General features: G+C 47.6%; 3 protein-coding genes and 1 long non-coding RNA gene across 6 annotated transcripts; 2 read left to right on the forward strand and 2 right to left on the reverse strand.

Moving 5' to 3' along the window:
* Positions 1-785: 785 nt before the first annotated feature.
* Positions 786-9,103, reverse strand: LOC127611242 (zinc finger protein 827-like). Of its 2 annotated transcripts, none has more exons than XM_052081654.1 (9): positions 8,533-9,103; positions 6,675-7,050; positions 6,396-6,587; positions 5,844-6,317; positions 5,711-5,771; positions 5,564-5,616; positions 4,664-4,706; positions 4,408-4,587; positions 786-2,626 (listed from the first exon to the last, which is right to left on the reverse strand). In XM_052081654.1, the coding sequence occupies exons 2-9, from the start codon at positions 6,904-6,906 to the stop codon at positions 1,978-1,980; spliced, it is 1,884 nt and encodes a 627-aa protein (XP_051937614.1). In that variant the 5' UTR covers positions 6,907-7,050; positions 8,533-9,103; the 3' UTR covers positions 786-1,977. The 2 variants fall into 2 exon arrangements, with proteins under 2 accessions (XP_051937614.1, XP_051937623.1); XM_052081663.1 differs by lacking the exon at positions 8,533-9,103 and adding an exon at positions 7,571-7,815.
* Positions 9,104-10,373: 1,270 nt separating this feature from the next.
* LOC127611266 (uncharacterized) lies at positions 10,374-11,145 on the forward strand. Its single transcript, XR_007965280.1, has 3 exons — positions 10,374-10,487; positions 10,682-10,889; positions 10,998-11,145. It is a non-coding gene; the product is annotated as an uncharacterized LOC127611266 (long non-coding RNA).
* Positions 10,787-13,941, forward strand: LOC127596122 (reelin domain-containing protein 1-like). Its single transcript, XM_052058324.1, has 5 exons — positions 10,787-10,889; positions 10,998-11,274; positions 11,357-11,517; positions 11,593-12,063; positions 13,264-13,941. The coding sequence occupies exons 1-5, from the start codon at positions 10,787-10,789 to the stop codon at positions 13,563-13,565; spliced, it is 1,314 nt and encodes a 437-aa protein (XP_051914284.1). The 3' UTR covers positions 13,566-13,941.
* slc10a7 (solute carrier family 10 member 7) lies at positions 13,745-18,458 on the reverse strand. Of its 2 annotated transcripts, XM_052081676.1 has the most exons (12): positions 18,187-18,457; positions 17,461-17,543; positions 17,253-17,389; positions 16,885-16,960; positions 16,773-16,811; positions 16,653-16,688; positions 15,594-15,677; positions 15,363-15,528; positions 15,133-15,184; positions 14,972-15,045; positions 14,752-14,897; positions 13,745-14,224 (listed from the first exon to the last, which is right to left on the reverse strand). In XM_052081676.1, exons 1-12 carry the CDS (start codon positions 18,284-18,286, stop codon positions 14,198-14,200), a joined length of 1,020 nt encoding a protein of 339 aa, XP_051937636.1. In that variant the 5' UTR covers positions 18,287-18,457; the 3' UTR covers positions 13,745-14,197. The 2 variants fall into 2 exon arrangements, 1 of the variants encoding a protein (XP_051937636.1); XR_007965279.1 differs by lacking the exons at positions 13,745-14,224; positions 14,752-14,897; positions 14,972-15,045; positions 15,133-15,184 and adding an exon at positions 15,879-15,922 and having other exon boundaries at positions 15,447-15,528; positions 18,187-18,458.
* Between the last annotated feature and the right edge of the window lie 102 nt (positions 18,459-18,560).

The raw sequence follows: 18,560 nt of genomic DNA on the forward strand, positions 1-18,560 counted from the left end.
GATGACAACTTCATCGTTGCATTGATTGGCTCTCTGAACTGAATGATTGCTTCATTTAAAAACATGTAATAATAGAGTGGGCGGCGCGGTGTTCGACCGGTTAGCTCATCCGCCTAACAGTGCAGAGGTGGAGGGTACAGTCCCAACCCGGTGCATGCGTGGGTTTTCTCCCACATTCCAAAAACAAGCATGGTAGGTTAATGGAACACACGAAATTGTCCCTCGGTATGAGTGTGAGCACGAATGTTTGTTTGGCTCTGTGTGCCATGCGATTGGCTGGCAACCAATTTAAAAAAAAAAGAACGGAGTAATTGTCATGTCTTTTCATTTTGATTTAATAGTGGCATTCAATGTAGCCCTAATGGTAAAAAAATGGTCCCTCCTAACCTTGTGATAGTGAGGGTGGTATTCAGATGGTGAACGAATCACTTCAATCCCCACTGAAGGCCCAGGTACCAAATGGACTGCTTCCTTGCCCCTCTTCCTGTGCTTCCTCGCATCCTCCTTCTCCTTTCATTTAGTGAAATCTAATAATGACCTGTTTGTAAGCTCCCTCTGCGACAACAGGCCAGGTAACCCTGGCAACCAGAAGGGGGGGTGGAGGTGGGGCAGTGCCCATGGCGATTGACACTACCCACTCATTCGAGAGTGTGTGTGTGCGCAGTGAAGAGTGTGACCTTCATAGCTCTGACTTATTTATTAATTTGCTGCCTCGACAGTCATACTCTTGGATGACGATCGTGATAATGCTGAGGTAGAAAAGAAACCGTGGTGAAACAAAGAAGGAGGTGTTCCTGTCCTGAAATGAGACTTTATTGATCAAGCGGAAGCAAAGAGGATTCAGCAGAGGACACCACCACGACCGGGATCCATCCACATTTCAAGACTGACTGTCTGCTGCTTCTGCTGAATCCGTGAGATCATTTGTAACAAGACAATCGACAGTCGCTGGTCAAACTGTACTGTAAACAATCTTGGAATGCAATATATCTTTATAATATTTAAAAAAAATCTTCTAATGATTTGTCTTTTTTTAATTTTTTGCATCAGCAAGCCAACAAAGTGCACATGGGTTGCTATATACAACAGAAAGCATTTTTGTCCTTCAGAACCTCCATCAACACAACTGCCACACAAAAGCAAACCAAGTGATGTAACACACAGAAAAGGAAACTTTTTTTTAAAAGACAAAACATAGTGCAGCTGTGATTTAGAGCTGGTTTGGCAAAAAAAAAAGAAAGATTCGGATACATTTTCATGCAGTTCATATGGGCAATAATCACTCTAATTAGGGATGCACCAATAGCAGTTCCCCCCCCCCCCAGATTGATTGAGGGTACTGCCAATGCACATAACATAGGTTTCATTCAAACATCTGTAACCCATTTTGAGACAATTTAACATTTTTTTTCCTTCAAGACCGCCTCTTAGCAGAGTTTGTCCTCCATATTGCAGGGCATAATAGGCAGTCGGTAAATGTTGTGATCCGTGCGAGACACACATGGACCCTACTGCACCTGCCCGGAAGTTACATACGGCTGATTGTAGTATCCGAATATTTTTGTAAATCCAGACAAACTACCAAGATTGGTATTGGTGCATCCTTAAGCATAGCGTGAATTGCTCATGACCATTAGCTGTGGCTATTAAAAAAAAATGTTTTTGAAGGTGCGAATGACTTGAAGGAAATATTTACAGTTTTGGTTCACTGATACTCATTGTCTCATCATTCTTGTAAATTCACAGAAAAGCTTGGACGGAGCTGGCTGTTTCCGAAGGACAACACATACCTAGTAGTAATAATTCAAGACATTCATAAGAAAAGGAGTCAAGTGCTTTACGAGTTAGCACTCCAACGATTGGCGAAAAGCAGACGACGTTGAGCGCGTCCGTTTTTGACATTCTTAAACGTGGCGGCGGGAGCTTTACATCCATAGAAGGAGACATGAGAAAAAGATGGAGGACGAGGGAAGACATTCACAAAGACGTCAGGCCTAGGTAGCCAAGGAAAGAATGTTTGTTGGAGGAAGAGCAGGATGAGGGGGGAGAGCACGGGGCCGCACCGGAGTGAGGCTTCAGCGAGAGGAGAGTCGTGATGGGCACAAGAGGAGACAAATCCCTCCACCCTGCTAGCTCACACTGCGAGGGTTGAAGAGGAAGATGAGGAGATGACGAAGATGAGGAGGGCACGCTGGTGTGCAGTCGCCGAATGTGTTTGCTGGGATTGTCTCCGTGCACGTAGGAGCGGTGCGTGTGCACGTTGCCGGGGGAGTGCGCGGCGCTCGACGCGGCCACGGTTGCGTGCGCTCCGTGCTTGACCTTGCAGTGCAGACGCAGGCTGTCCCGCCGCTTGGCGCTATATGGGCAAAGGTGGCAGGTGAAGGGCCGCTCGCCGGTGTGCACGCGCACGTGTTCCACCAGCTTGTTGGCGGTGCGCGTCAGGTGGCCGCAGCGCTCGCACCGGTACTGGTTGCCTTGGCGATGACCCTGGAAGTGAACCAGCAGCTCTGGTTGCCCGGGAAACGACCTCTGGCAGATGCGGCAGCGATGCTCGGAGGGGCTCGTCTCTGGCAGGGTTGCCGTGGCAACTGTAGGTGCGCTGCCGGCGGGAAGGGTGAGGGGGCATCTGGCGGGGGTGGAGGTGAAGTGCGGTGGTTAGCGCACCCACGATCGTTGCTGCAATAGCACTTCTCTTGCTAGCGTTAGCGACTTCTTGCTCCTAAAAAGCACTACATTTAATTTCAGATGATTTAAATATGTTTGGAAACTTTGAGCAAGTTTTGAAGTTATTCAAATGCTAAGAGCCCAGCTCTTTTTTCCCCTCTAAATAATCATTCATTCATTCATCTTCCTAACCGCTTGATCCTCACTAGGGTTGCGGGGGGTGCTGGAGCCTATCCCAGCTGTCTCCGGGCAGTAGGCAGGGGACACCCTGAATCGGTTGCCAGCCAATCGCAGGGCACACAGAGACGAACAACCATTCGCACTCACACTCACACCTAGGGACAATTTAGAGTGTTCAATCAGCCTGCCACGCATATTTTTGGAATGTGGGAGGAAACCGGAGCACCCGGAGAAAACCCACGCAGGAGAGCATGCAAACTCCACACAGGGAGGCCGGAGCTGGAATCGAACCCGGTACCTCTGCACTGTGAAGCCGACGTGCTAACCACTGGACTACCGGGCCGCCTTCTAAATAATCAACTAACTCCAAATCGTTAATTTAATTAAGGTACTTGGTTTGTCCTTCATATCCAAATCCTCAAAAAATAAGGCTGGCTGCCATTGTAATACATGGTAGTATACGACCAAGTGTAAGTGCAGTGAAGACATGTCTGTGGTGGTAACTGGTTATAATACAACTGAAAACTACACTCGACTCCTGCTTAATTGCAGTTCGGCACCCGGAGATTCACACATTTACTGCTTATTTGTTTTTTATTTTTTGCTTGTGAAAGGGGCACTACACCCTCAAGTGGTCGTCAGTCAGTTGCAGGGCACATTAAATAAATAAATAAGGGGCAACTCCACCCCCCACCCAAGCTATTTTTTTTTTTACTTAATCAAAGGGCCACCCAGAGTGTTGCGGGCGCCAGTTTCCCATCCTTGAACTAGCTCCTAAACAAACTAATCTAAATTAACACGTTTCAATGTTTTTTTTTTGTTACCAATATGGCCAGTCAATTTTAATAATATTACTGTGTAATCTACATAATGCTCTAATTAAAATAGAACAAAACCCTTTTCTTTCAAGAATAGGTTATATGTGCCACCATTTGACTAAGCACGATATTCTGATTCATATTGCATAAGACCGAATTGATCACTTTTCATCCATTCGAGGGGGTGCAACAATGGGCAATATCGCCCTCTGCTGTCGACAGCAGGAGTGGGGGGGCACACCCAGTAAAAACATTCATTCATTCATTCATCTTCCGAGCCGCTTGATCCTCACTAGGGTCGCGGGGGGTGCTGGAGCCTATCCCAGCTGTCTTCGGGCAGTAGGCGGAGGACACCCTGAATCGGTTGTCAGCCAATCACAGGGCACACAGAGACGAACAACTATCCACACTCACGCTCACACCTAGGGACAATTGAGAGTGTTCAATCAGCCTGCCACGCATGTTTTTGGAATGTGGGAGGAAACCGGAGCACCCGGAGAAAACCCACACAGGAGAACATGCAAACTCCACACAGGGAGGTCGGAGCTGGAATCGAACCCGGCACCTCTGCACTGTGAAGCCGACGTGCTAACCACTGGACTACCGGGCCGCCCCCAGTAAAAACAATGTTGCAAAAATAAAATGTGTGGTGAAGACCTATTTAATCATATAATTTAGCAACTTCAAGCAACAAATGGCCCTTCCTTGAGCAAAATCCCCAAAAGAAGCGACGGTCGCGTCACACCTGGTGGCTCCGCCGAGCACGTGCTTGTCGGCGTGCGCCCTCATGGCCGCTTCCTGATTGGTGGCGTGGTCGCAGACGCAGCAGCGCAGTGAGAAGGATCCGCGCTCCTGCTGCCGATGCTCCGTCATATGAGCCCGGAAAAGGAGGCGCCCGTCGGTCTCGAAGCCGCACACGTGACACCTGAGCGCAAGGAGCAAGGTCCTTCGTATCCATGGTGACGGCAAACCAAGCTTTGCAGTGGATGAGACCAACTCACCTGTAGAAGAAGCTCACACTTCCTCGTGGGCTGCTTGGATTGCCTGCAGGGGACAAAAGCAACACACATCTTTTATGTTTTGTATTCAGTTATACTATTTGTGTTGTTTTATGTTATGCGGTTGGTAAAGCGCTCTGATACAGCTGCAGCTGTTGTGAAACCGCTATATAAATAAAAATCTAGTGTACTTTATTGTACATATTATATTAGCTCAAACTGTCGTTGGTAAGCAAAACAATTAAATGCTCTTCCACTAGAGGACAGCACCTGCTTAAGAGCCCCATGGCTCGTTTTTTGTATTTATTTTCGAGCAAAAATTTCCGATACCTTTGGATATTTGACATATTTGACCACAAACAGTACATCCTCACATGGAGACAGACAATATAGCAATACTCACCAGAATATTTTCCTTTTGATCTGCGAGATACAACTAATATTATTGCAATTTAGTGAGTCACGTACAGTAGTTGTGGAAATCTTTGTCTCCATTGTCTGATACTGCCCCTGGTGGCCAAATAGTTTATTTCTTTACAGTCACTTCAATTACTGTATGTTTTGATAAAGTCTAATATTAAAGAGTGCTATTTTCCTTATTTAAAAAAAAACACATGACAATTTTTTGTTGGGCTCAAACATATTAAAATACACTCCCATTCATATGAATATTTTAAGATGAACCAAAGGCTTTTTTCAAGGCCTTAAAAAAAGTCTTGTACTTGACTGACATAGTATTTAGTGCATTGTATTCAATATTCAGATTTTTGTACATTTTATTAAACTGTAAAAAAAAAAAAGATAAACATTTGATTTGTTGCCCAACATGCTATTTTGTTGTTGCAAATTTTTGCAACCACCAAAAAAAGGTTTACACATCAGAACTGTGTATGTGTTGCATACCATACGCAGGCTCGGAGGGGCAGGACCAGGCCGGTTCCGCCTTCAGGACTGGACTACATGCGACACAAAGACATGGACACACTGCTTAGAATGCTGCATAAGAAGAAGAAGAAGAAGAAGAAGAAGAAGAAGGGAGCAGACACGGACCTACGCCTGACGGGGGGGTTGGTCCTCAGTGCCGGCACACTGGTGGATTTAGCGACCCGCTCTGGATGGAGAGCAAAAGCAGAACATGAACATGACAGCTGACATGACAAAAGTAAACCATGTTGTGTGCTACCTGAGAGCTGGTGAAGCAACGTGGATGCCAGGTTGACAGACATGTCCTGCCACAGCGCCGCCCGCAGGCACTGCTCTGCTATTTTGGCTCCGGAACACAACTGGTCTCCGAAGAACTGGCGGTCCTCCATCGCGACGCCCGAGAACAACCGGGGTTGAGTCTCTTCATCCATTTTCCCACTTAGAAGAATTTTCTCAGCCAAGGTGGCCACCGAGCTCTCCTCCTCCTCCACTTTGACAGCAAGCGGAACATTCGGAACATCACCGTCGAGATGGGGATCGGCTGTCTCCTCCGCCTCGACGTGTTCTTTTTTGACGGCCAAAAGACGGTGACCTCCATCGCTTGAAGAAGATGGGCCTTGCGCGTCTCTTATTGGCCCATCACGGAAGACACCTGACATGCTCTGCGTGTCGATTTCCATGGAGGCCTCTTCCTCCTTGACCTTCACGTGAGGCTGGGTCAGGAACTGACTCTCTGCCATGAAAAACATTTGCTTAGGTTCTCGCTGTCAAATGGATGGATCAACACACATGCACACACTCACACACAAACCTGCCAATTTCCTCAGCAAGTCCGAAGCCAGCGTGTCAGTGGTGGCATCACCCTCGGGTGTGTGCGTGAGCGAGGGTGGATCGGGACTGGCCCCGGGGCCATCGGGGGACAGAGCAAGACCCGGTTCCTCCTGCTGCCCACCTCGACCCTCTCCTCGACTCCCAGGGAGCATCTGGGACTTCTGGGTGGCCTCTGAAGTCACACACAAAAAGACATCAGACAGGCACTATGTGTGCTCATGTGTGTGTGTGTGTGTGTGTGTGTGTGATTTTAAAGTACCTGACAGCCTAATGAGAAGGTCAGATGCCATCTTGGTGTTGACATCAGGGCTGAAGAGAGAGGTCGCTGCCAGGAAGGGGCTCAAACCTGCTGTGCACGACTCCGACCCGCGGTCAGCGTGCATGTGGTCCTGCCGACGAGCTGCCTGTGTGTGTCGTTGGGCCACGTCCGGAGGAGGAGGAGGAGGAGGAGGATGAGGAGGAGGCTGTAACGCACTCGACCCACGCTTCATTTCCCAGCGACGAGGAAGGGAGTCACACTCAGAAGAGAGGCGAGCGATACGAGAGGAGAGATGCTAAAATAAGACGTGAAGGTTCTTGGCCACTTGGTGGAGACGAGAGCATGATGAAAATCTACTCCTTTGACTGTTTCTGACCTGTGAGCGAAGGATGAATGCCAAGCGAGGCAGAAGACGGAAGGTGGATGATGACGAGCATGACAAGAAACATAACATGATCAAAGTGAATCCCATAATCCGGCAATCATTGAATGGATATGACCCGATAAGTGTCATAATCACATCGCCATGGTAACAGGCTGCAGCATCTCCTGCCCTGACCTTATTTGCAACAATCAATTCTGATTATGGGTGGGTAAAAAAATATTGATTATTCGACGCATGGTAGTAATAACTCCCTTAGGCTTGAATTTTTTGGTATATGTACACAACTGCCATGTTTATTACTTTTTTTTAAACCATATGTAAGTTATTCTGCAAGTTATTTATTTTCAGACATTGTCTTGCATAAAAATGTGATGTGGCATACCACGTACGTTCATGTGACCATAAAAATACATTAAAATTTGTTAACAGGAATGCTATAATTGTTTTTAATGAATTAAAATCCATCCATTCATCCATGCATCCCTCAATTTTCAAATCTCCTTATTCTCACAGGGGTCAAACACGGACTTGCTGGATCATATCCGAGCTGTCTTCGGGCAGTAGGCAGTTTACACCCAGAACTGGTCGCCAGCCAATCCCAATGAATCAAAATCAAAGCATTTTAATTATTATCAAATCACAACCTAAACCATCAAAATCAATTAGTGAGGTTCTTCACAATATCCAGCCATAATTCAAAAGTCAGTAACAAGCTGCAGGGCCCAAAACATTGCTCGAACTGTTATTTTTATTTATATAAAATATATATATATATATATATATATATATATATATCAAATGTTCCACTTATGTCAATCGAAATTGGCTAAATAAATAAATATAGGATGAGAAATAATGTCCAAGTGCAATCGTAATACAGTCAAATTGTTGGAAACTATTAATATGTAAATCGTAAGCTAACACTAATTCGGTCCACTCTGACACCAGTCGAACCGGTTCACTCCAACCTCTCAACTCGACATTCGTGCCTCGCGGGAGTCCGTAAATGAACGTGACCCCCTTTCCTCCATCCCTCCCTGTTCGGTACCAGTCGCACGGGAGGTGTCCGAACCCTCCGGACGGAGCGGGAGTTCCCGCCGGTGCTCCTCGCTGTTCCCCTCTCCCTTTCCCCCCGTCTCAACATGGCTGACACGCCGAGTCACAAAGTCACTTCCCGGCGTGGGAGGACGGGCGCGCCAATTCGGTACCGAGGAAGCGGCAAATTTGTTCCGTTTCAGCTGGTACCAGGAAGGAGGGCAGGTGTCAAGAGCCCAGTCGCCCCCCCACCCTCGCCCTCCCTCTCCCCCTCCTCCTCTCCATCACGCCCCTGCAACATGGCTGAACGGAACTCGACCTCACGAGACCTCTGAAGTCCTCCACTCGGGACATTTCGCGTCGACAACCCGCCCCGGGACGAACAGACGACGCCTTGCCGTCGCCCCACCACTTCTCCGCTCACCCTCCGAGACTTACCGGTACCGGCAGGGCAGGTGGCGGCGGTGGTTGAGATGGTGCAGTCTAGGGCAGAGCCTATATATAGACCACACATTTTCACTGGCGGTGAATTCTCTCCTTTTTTTTTGCCCCCTTCTTGCGTCGACCTCCGGCCTTTCTTCGCCACTTTCCAACAGTGCCAGTTGAGGTAAGGGGGGGAAGGCGAGGGGAGGAGTGAGGCGAAAACCGCGCGGAGACGTCTTGTTCCAGGCCGAGAGGAGGATGACGGGTCGGTCACTGAGCAGGGCAGATGGAGGTTCCCGCCTCCTTTTCTCTCTCTCTCTCTCTCGTCTCTTCCACGCGTGAACGTGCGCGCGCGCGAGAGGGACGCAGTGGGTCCGTCCACACGCCAAGCTCACGCGGGCACACGCAAGGTGAACACTTGTCCGTTTGAACAGGAGCGGCGCAGCACGGTCCACACTTCTCAAGAGTCCACAAGCACCAGTCACAACCCAAAATAGATCTGATTCTGCTTTTATATTTGAAAGCATCTTAATTTTTTTTCACGTCGTTACTTTGTCAAACTGGGACCCCCTTTTTCACCAACCTAAGCGAAAAAAAAAGTCAAAGGTTAAAGTTATGAAAAGAAGGAATCTATTTTTGTGTAGTCAAGTTAGGAAGATGATTATTTTCTGTATTTTCTACGTTTTTATTTTTACATGAGGAGTTGGATTCAATAAACGTAAACCATTTTCTAAGTGTACATACACAGTGTTGCCCCAAGAGTCATCTGGCTGTAACTGGGAAATATTTTGTGGGCTTTTCTTCGGGGGAACACTGCGACAAGACAAGGGTGTCAGGAGTGGGAGTACTTTTACCATCTCTGCCGTAATGGGATAAAAATTGAAGTTTGGCCTGATACGTTACAGCCAATCTTGCCCCAAATCTGCATCATAGTACAGTATAAAACTTGAAACTTGTAATGCCTGGACACAAAATTTGGTCGACTATTCTTGTTTTAGAATTTCATGTCAATGACATGTAGCATTCAAGCACATCTACTGCTGCAGTGTCCGTTCTGAACCTCTAGATGGAGACAAACAGCAGTAAAGGAACACACACGCACCCATCAAAGTGAACAAAGTGCGAGATGCCAGCACCATCAGTTTCGCTACTTTAATTGGACAGCATCGTCGGTACAATTTAACCAATTCTGAATTCAAGGTTGGCCGTTACAGGGGCTTCTAACCACTCCTGTCATCTGTCCATATTGCAGGTTAAAGTACCCATGACACCCCTCCAACCAAGAAAGAACCCGAGATTCGAAGTACTGTCTTTCATATGGTCTACTTCTGATCAAAGGTCAGAGTGATTTTAGGCTCCAAACTGTGTCGGATGACGTGGGCCGGACCCCATTGTTGAAACACCGAATCAGACGGATTGGATGAGATAATTTCCCGTGGCACTCTTTATGATCTCACAAGGCACACTAACGTGGTTAGGAATCACAACACTACAACCCAGCAAGTGGCACAGGATTGGACTTTGTTTCATTTTGAGGCGAGGAGGAGGGGGTTGCCTCCGTTTAAATGCTCAGGAGATCCTGGAGGGAGGCGGCTGCAGCTGGTGTACATCCTGTTGGTGTGTTGGGGGGGGGTGGGGGGGGGGGGGGTTGGGGGGGGCTCTTAATCCTGCAGAACTAGATCCTGTAGACAACACTGAGGACAAAAAAAATAATCCAGTTCTTCACACAACCTAATGTCTGTATCATTTCGAGAATCTTTTCACAGGTTGCTTCTTCAAATCACCATTGAGGTAGTGCTCAGAAGTACAAGCAACAGATCTACTTCTTGTAGTTCTATGTCCACCCCCACCACTCCCCAGCTCCCTCACTTCAAAGCCCCCCTGCCCAAAATCCCTCCAAACGTAAAGCCCATCTTCACACACTCGCCCTCACACGTCTACTGTGCACTACTGAGAGACATCCTAGAAAGGTAAGAACAAGCGACATCATCTCTGTCCATTTAGATCGATTTCTACTTGCAAAATATATGTTCAAGCTATCTCAAGAACAGTAAAACGACTTGATTTTAGTCCCAAATAAGAACTGTACATGAATATAGTATTGCACTGTCAGTAGTACAGTAATTCTCTCAAGCCATTGCATTGTTCTCTATCGCCTCTCAAGATGCAGTCCTGCCGGCTTTATTTGGGGACAATCGTGATCTTGTCAAGCGTTGCCCCGCCTGTCACAGCGTTCTCTCGTGGTGCGGGTCCTGCTTCGTGCCAGACGATGAGTCCCGGCCACATCCGGACCCAACCTCAGGACCTGCAGCAGAACCACATCACTATTCGTACATCGGTGCGCTCGTATCTGCCTGGACAGCTGGTTACAGGTAGTACTGACCATTCACTTGGTGACAATTGATCAGCTCAGTGATTACATCGGATGGATGATGGTTCGACAAGGGTTCAAAGGCTTAAACAAGCTCCTCTGTCCGCAGTGACAGTCCGAAGCTCTCGGGACTTCATGGGTTTCCTGCTGCAGGCCCGCAGTGGTGACGATTCCCAAGTCATGGCCGGAATCGCAGGTGGGGCAGGGTCCCCTGCAGAGGGTCCGGTTCTGGTGCGCGGTTCCTGGACCCTTGCTCCGCCCGGGACGCACACACTGCGCTGCCTCTCGGAAGGCGACACGCTCACCCACTCGGATAAACAGCTGAAGCGAAACCTGTCGTTTGTGTGGAGGGCTCCTGATGCACCCGTGGGAGACATTCGCTTCTAGTGAGTCCACAAATCCACACCCACAGTTTGCACATTTCGTAGACAATGCCCAACATTCACTGTGGACTCTTTGTCCTTGTAGTGTCACAGTTGTTCAGTCGTACTTTGTTTACTGGGCGGGGATCAAGTCTGCAGTGGTGCGTGATGGGAGTCAAAGTCTTTGGACTGGCAGAAACACGACAAGAGCAGAGACAGAAGGATCAGTTTTTGGTCCCCGTGATAGGAATTTTACTCCGGTGCCAGGTACAAACATAAAGATCAATGAATTATCGTTCTTCACTTGTATTGTCATGACTAACACTCCCTTTTGACCTGAAGCTCCACTGAGCACACCAAGCCAACCCACTGGTTCTACTCCATTTGGAAAACTAAACTTTACTCCCAAAACGGTCTGGAGCACAACTGCGAGTCCAGTGGCGCTCGCAGGGAACCAACAGGGCCAGGGGTTTGGTAAGAACAGCTACTCACAACTTCAACATTCAAGAGGTCTACCAAGTGACCGCTACCCGGACTTAGGATCTTTGGCTGAAGAGTCAAGCAGTGATCCTTCCTCATCGCACCTTCCTTTCATCACCCCGTTCCCACCAGATGAAGGTATAGAAACGTTGTCCACTTTTGCACCGAATGTCCTTCTTCACTCCCTGACCCCCCTCAGAAATTGGAAGGATACAGAAACAAGGATGTCAACACCAAATCCACGACGACCTCCAGAAAATCACCGCGTCCTTTACACGAGGCCCTCAGTGCCGACATTCGATAAATCTACAGGACCACGAAATGTTACAGCAAGTTTGTTTGCGTATGTCATCCAAACCAGATTATCCACATCCCAAAGGAGCGACGCGACACATGAAGGAAGGGGCTCATCTTTGTCTCCGCTTCATTCACGGTCAAACGCTGACATCGACGAGTCTTCCGTCCAGTCAATTTCCCACTCCAGACCCTTTCTACCGACTTCTCTGAAGCCTGCAGCCCAAAAGTTGCTTCTCCAGCCCCGTACCAAGTCCGAGGACAATCCATCCGACTCCAGAGATGGACCATCGCGTCCTCCCGTGAGCTCTCATCAAACGCTGCTACACACATTTGTGTCTCAATCTCAGACAACAGTGAGCTACACCTCAAAAAATCTTCTCCCGTCTGACAAAGCAATCGAGGCGCCAAGAACTAGACCTCAACCGAGGTCCAAAGCCAATCTCCAAACTGTGTCACCCTACAGATCTACAATGCTGAAGAGCGTAAGCATATTTGATTCCTTTGGTTCTTCTTCTCGGGATGGTATAACTCAAACTTCACCAAGCCGCAATAACCCTCTTGACGTCTCGAAACGCACAACCAAGAATCCATCTTTCACACATTCCTCCAGCCAAGACAAATCGTCTCCCGTTTTTTCCGCTCTCCCAAAACCTTCTCCCGTGTCTATGCCTCCCAAATCGATCTCAATCATTCTGTCCTCCACTCTGCAAACGGGGTCCTCCTCAACATCTTCAAAATTTCTCTCAAGTAGCTCCATCAACTCTCCATCATCATCAAGAGCCACATTCTCTTCTCGTGGCCCATTCAGTTCTTCTTCCATCCCGGGAACCACAAGATCCTCCTCATCTTCTCCTACCACCGGCACTCCAGCCATCTCCTCATCATCCTCATTTGCAACCAAACTATCCATTCCTTCAAGTTCTTCCCTCCCGTCCACCATTTCCACCTCAAGAGGATCCTCGTCTTTGAATTGGTCGGCCTTTCCTTCCTCCCAAGCGACATCCCTGCATCCAGGACCTTCTCCGGCTCCACGTCGCTCCCTCAACAGCCGCCCCTCGATACCTCCCCTACCTTTGCCATCCCAAAAACAAACCCGCATTGCATCATCGAATCCCAGACAAGAGTTTAATCCATCAACCTCCCACCGCAAAATCCAATCCAATATTGGAAAAGAACTGCAACCAAATCCACCCAAACTGGATACCAAGCTTCCCTTTAACCCCTCAAAAATGCCAGGCGTAGAGGGCAAGTATCCAGAAATTGTGCCCAGGCATAGCTCTTGGGAGCTGGGGATGCTGCTGGGCTGTTCGGCCGGCCTGGGAATGGCGCTGGTGGTCGGCGTGCGCTACGTGTACAGACAGGCCTGCGGGAAACGCACCGAGATCACACTGCACGACCGGGAAAGAGATTACGGGAGAGGCGAGCGAGGGATGATCCATGTTCAGGAGTGTGGCGATTTGGTCCGAGTCCGTCGAATCCGAGAGAACAGCCTGGTGCTTCTTGCCGAGTACGACATATTAGCATCGCCTGGAGACTGAGATGCAATCCAGTGTGGGAAACAAAACAGTTTGGCGACTCATTTAATTCCAGTTTTTTTGTTGTTGTGGAAAATAGATGAACTTTTCAGATTATTTCTGTAAACCCATGCTTGAAAAGACAAAGTGGCAAAAGTAGAGTGGCACTAAAAGTAGAAACTCTTTGGTTGTAGATGGAGAAATGCTTTGTGAATGTTCATAGCGTCGAACACATGAAAAAAGACAAATTCTGCCTATGGGTTCATGTTGAGTCATCATCACTTGGATTAAACATTCAAGGCTACAAATCATATTAAATACAACATATTCTAGCCCCAAGACTCTTGTAACAAGATCAAAACTATTGTAACAAAGTTCGCATTTCCTCTCAGTAGTGAAACCTGGAAATGTAAAGTGAGTAGAAAATGTAGAAAAGACAATCCGAAAAAGAATGGTCCCAGCAACCCCACGTGTCCGTCATCAAATATAAAACATGTACCTTTGCTTCTGTTCAATAAAGAAGAATAAATGTTTTGGTTTTTGCCATCGTGGAGGGCGGTAAAGCAGCAGTTGGTCCTCGTGTCCGTCCCCAGGCTGAGGTCGGTGTTGATTGGCCCCAGTAAGGCACATGATCGATCGGTGATCTGCTCATTTCCTCAGACGGGCTGCAAGCTCGGTGTCATCTGGAACCGCACACAGGTGACATTTAATGTGTCTGTGCAGTCATGACAAACAAAGATATCTTACAATAATAATATAAAATCAGAAAGTCCATCTTAACCAATCAAAGCATCGTGTAGGAACAATTAACGGAAAATCCTCCTGGATCCCCCGCACCCTGCCCACCACCTTTTTCAGCCACTCCCCTCAGGCAGACGCTACAGATCCATGCGCACCAAATCCAGTAGACACTTAAACAGCTTCTTCCCTCTAGCCATTAACTCCTTAAACAGTCAGTGACATAGTCACTCTTCTTGCACCACAAAATGGTACTACAAAACTACTGGTTACTCTAAAATGGTTCAATGATTTTTGTTGTTTACGATGATACTAGTGCAGCGTGTTATACCGGAGACAAATTCCTTGTGTGTTCTACATACTTGGTCAATAAAGATGATTCTGATTCTGATTCTGATTAAGTTGACTCTAATCAATACCAAAAAGTCTGGTTGCACTCCGAGAAGGAATAAACACGACAAGGTGCACTCACTTTCTGTCGGCTGGTCATCCAGCTGCGAATGGTCGGCACCAGTACGGATCCGAGGAGGATCTGGGCCGGGTGGTAGATGAGCAGAGGGACCGAGATGAGCGACAGATGCTTGTAGCCTGCGAACACGATCTTCAGCATCGGGATACCTGCACAGCCGCAGCACACGTATCAATGGCAGCCGCATCTTGCCGTTACCGTTAAATTAAACTCCGTCACCTACCTAGCGTTAGCGACTTGTGCGTGGAGCAGAACATGATGGCCACCGTGTCGGCGGGACTAAATCCTGAGCCGGATCTGCGGTCAAAATAAACCAGAGGACGGACAATGCCACGCTAGGTGTTGGATTACTTTGAAGACGGCTAGAAAGAGAGCCTCACTCACCTGCTGGAAAATCCAAAAGTGAGCAGCAAGAAAGTCAGCTGGATAGAGAAAACTGCAAGGAAACGGGGGATCACACAACCTTCTCAGACAAACCAGAACTTGACTGAACTGAGCAATTGCACACAGAAGAACCCCCCCCCCCCCCCCCCCGCGAGCATACGCAGTAAAACGTGAAAAATATTTTCAATTTAATCTGTAGCCCAGGTGGTTGGGGATGCGCGCGTACTCACTGATGAAGACGACCATGAGCAGGCTGGTGGGTTCCAGCTCAATGTTGGCATTGCTGAAGGTGTCGCAGAAGGTGCTGTAGATGATCATGAGGAGGACGGCGCTGCTGACGGCGCCGAACGGAGGCTTCCTGCGCTCCAGACACTCCCTCAGGAAGCGGCGGCAGACCTGTTATGGGGGGGGAACACCGTGAAAACGCCGCTCGCCTCCCCCACAAGGTTTCCCCGGCGTACCTGACCCACGACGAGCGGCACCACCACCGTCATGAAGAGCTGAGAGAAGATGGAGCCAAAGGACACGGAGGATGACGAGCCCAGCTGGAGGATACATTTGAAAATGGCACATTTTACCTCCAAAGTTTTTTGTGAAAATGGTCGTAATTAAAAACAAAACAAAAACAACCCTCCCAAAAAAAACTCGAATCTCAAATGATCGTTACCCATTATTTGTTGCATTGTTTTTTATTACAGATGGCAGAGTATCAATTGGTATTGATATTATTGGTATTGGGCCCTTACCTGCTTTATTTCAAGGTAAGGCCGCCAATACCAGCCACCGATACCTAAGGCAAAAAGAAAATCTGACATTGACTGGGTCCTCCTCACCAGTAGTTGGCGCTACACTTGGGTAGTTTGACACATTGGCAAGTGATCATGTGCATCCTAAAGAATGGACTTTGTTCACGATCATCAGTCATTGTGCTGATTGAAACTTTATGTATCAAAAGTATTATTGGTATTGGTACTCCGGTGAATAAGGAATTTGCAGATCTACGCTGCGCATACGTGAAAATCAAGGTGAGAAAAAGAGAGGCGGCCAAAAAAAAGCGGTTTATAGGGCATTCGGTGTATGTCTAACTACACACCATCAAGGTTCCAGGCATTGTTGAAAAAACTAGTTGTCATGTGACAAATCGGTAGGTGCACTTTGTGCTGCTTGAACGTTGGTGTTAAAAAAAAAAAAAAGCTAAATACCCCCAAAAAATTAGTGCCGAGCATCGGAAAACGCTGTTCATTCGCCACAATTTACCGACAGTAAAAAGATTCCGACGGACGAATAAGATGGACTAAAATTTTTAATTTATTGAACAACTTTAATCAAATTCACAATTATTTTGTCAATAGCTTGAAACCGATAGAGAACAAACAGTCGCTAAGTACGGGGGAAAAAAAAAAAAAACAACTTACCGGACAGCAAAACTAATGAGCGGCACGGCAAGCGCTTAGCCCGACAGAAATACATGAAGTGTCATCATACAAACATTTCACATTTGTCCTGTCAGGTCGACTTACAAAGAGCAGAAGCAGAGTCGGTGTCACCATGATACCCTGAACAACATACAAAAAAAAAAAAAAACACGGTTACACAGCACTTCACACTCATGGCAAGCATCACGCCATTCAAAACCTTACCAGGAAGCTCCCGAATGCAGAGTTGAAGATGGCAGCCGCCTGGCAACACAGACACAATGACACAGTCACCATGGCAACGACACATTGTTGCTCCCCTTGAGGTGAGTCTTACCTCATTACCGCCGACAGCTTTGGTGAGAATGACGGCCGAGGAGACCGGAGGTGGCATGCAGCTCACCGTCTGTAACCTAGGCAACGGCACGAGGATGAGGACCATGTTACCAAAAGAGCTAGGATACATTGAATGTAATGCATGAATAAATGCCGTTTAAAAAAAATAATAGTTTCTCTATGTCGTGCATTTTCACAGAGTGAAAGTGGGTCTAAAGCCATTGCTTGCAATGAATAGGAGTTCACTTCATACATGACCCCCCACCCCCAACCCTCCTTAATAGCTCGCCATGAATGAGACTTTTGTGTGTACTTTCAGGTAAAGTCAACAGTTCTTGGATAAAGAAATGCATTCACATGCAATCTTACCCTCTGAGCAGCCATTGGTCGATGGTGGTCAGCGCCAGCACTCTGACCAGCAGCCAGATGGTCAGCGGGAAGAATACCAGCGTGAAGGACTGAACGAAGAGGTGAAGTCGCACATGAAGTAAAGCGCTGGTCAACTCCTGCAAGCATGCAAACCACAATAAATTGAATATGCTGGTCATGTTTTCAGATTCTCATCAGGGGATGTCACCTCTGACTTCAACGAGAGACCGCTGTTGAAGAAGATCAGCGAGACGGCGAGATAAGAAATGGTGATCTCAGGCTTCAGCGGTCCTGAGGCAGACAGAGAGAGACTTTGAAGGAAGAGTGGTCACTATGGTAACCATGGAACCACCCAGCCACATTTCTTCATCCTGTTTTGATTCTGAAATTCTGTATGCAGCAAGGCAACATGGAACACTCAGTAGCAGGTTATCTTATCTTTACGAGACAAGAATAATGGGACCGTAGTCACTGAACACATCACACTGTAGCTCCTGTCTTCCAGGATGGCAAAATGATTGCTTTGGCAAATTACGAACGCGATAAGTTATCTTATCGTCATAAGACACACTTTCACCGGCCGTAATCCAAATGTGACGTAGTGAGAGAAGTGTGTGTGTGTGTGTGATGTGTGTTGCCATTCGTGCCGAACGCAACGTGTCACCAAACCTCCCCGCACAACTTCCAGATGCAAATCTTACATTCAATTTGGAGAGATACGCCCATTGTACATATTCCCGAGTAATATTTAAAACGAATGGTTCAGATTTTAACTCGCCTTCAAACCATGCAAATAATTAAACGGAATTGTGAATAGTCCTGATTAAAATCAACAATTCTGACAGTGGGTGCGCAAGTTAGCCACGTCTGCAAACTAAGAAGTCAGATAACACGGTGCGGGTTCATTGACGTCGTACACACACCCCGGTCTCACCTCCTTTGGCACCGAAGCTGGGCTCCACTTTAGCTGACAAAATCACCAGTACAATCCCAATGATGAACCATTCCTTCCGTATCGTGGCCAGCAGACCCATGTTTCAGCGCCGGCCTCTTCCGGATCACCCGGCGGGCCTCTGAAACGCAAAACGTCCAGTGACGGCTCTCTTTTGGCAGCTCTTCTTGTCCACACGAACTCGCTTGACAAGAGTTCGTTGTCGTGATGTCAGGAGTTCCCCAAACGCAGCTTTTTCTTCTTCATATAAATGGCGGGCGGCATATAACTTCGGGGGTCAAATACTGCCATCTTCTGGTTAAAGTGTGCATCGGGGCTGCTTCCGGAGTGTTCATTGTTCCCGTGCGTCTGATGCT

This window comes from Hippocampus zosterae, chromosome 1 (assembly GCF_025434085.1).
Source record: "Hippocampus zosterae strain Florida chromosome 1, ASM2543408v3, whole genome shotgun sequence".
Classification (NCBI taxonomy): domain Eukaryota; kingdom Metazoa; phylum Chordata; class Actinopteri; order Syngnathiformes; family Syngnathidae; genus Hippocampus; species Hippocampus zosterae.

Bases quoted from the DNA above. Each gene is read 5' to 3' on its own strand.
- LOC127611242 (XM_052081654.1), bottom strand. From the start codon at position 6,906: ATGAAGCGTGGGTCGAGTGCGTTACAGCCTCCTCCTCATCCTCCTCCT. The intron at 6,588-6,674 runs GTACTTTAAAAT...GTGTGACTTCAG, and splicing joins CCTTCTCATTAGGCTGTCAG to AGGCCACCCAGAAGTCCCAG. The intron at 5,772-5,843 runs GTAGCACACAAC...CTCTCCATCCAG, and splicing joins GTTGCTTCACCAGCTCTCAG to AGCGGGTCGCTAAATCCACC.
- LOC127596122 (XM_052058324.1), top strand. From the start codon at position 10,787: ATGAGTCCCGGCCACATCCGGACCCAACCTCAGGACCTGCAGCAGAAC. The intron at 11,275-11,356 runs GTGAGTCCACAA...TTGTCCTTGTAG, and splicing joins GTGGGAGACATTCGCTTCTA to TGTCACAGTTGTTCAGTCGT. The intron at 12,064-13,263 runs GTTTGTTTGCGT...CAAAAATGCCAG, and splicing joins ACCACGAAATGTTACAGCAA to GCGTAGAGGGCAAGTATCCA.
- slc10a7 (XM_052081676.1), bottom strand. From the start codon at position 18,286: ATGGGTCTGCTGGCCACGATACGGAAGGAATGGTTCATCATTGGGATT. The intron at 16,812-16,884 runs GTAAGACTCACC...CTGTGTTGCCAG, and splicing joins AAGCTGTCGGCGGTAATGAG to GCGGCTGCCATCTTCAACTC. The intron at 15,046-15,132 runs GTGAGTGAGGCT...TTTTGACCGCAG, and splicing joins ACTTTTGGATTTTCCAGCAG to ATCCGGCTCAGGATTTAGTC.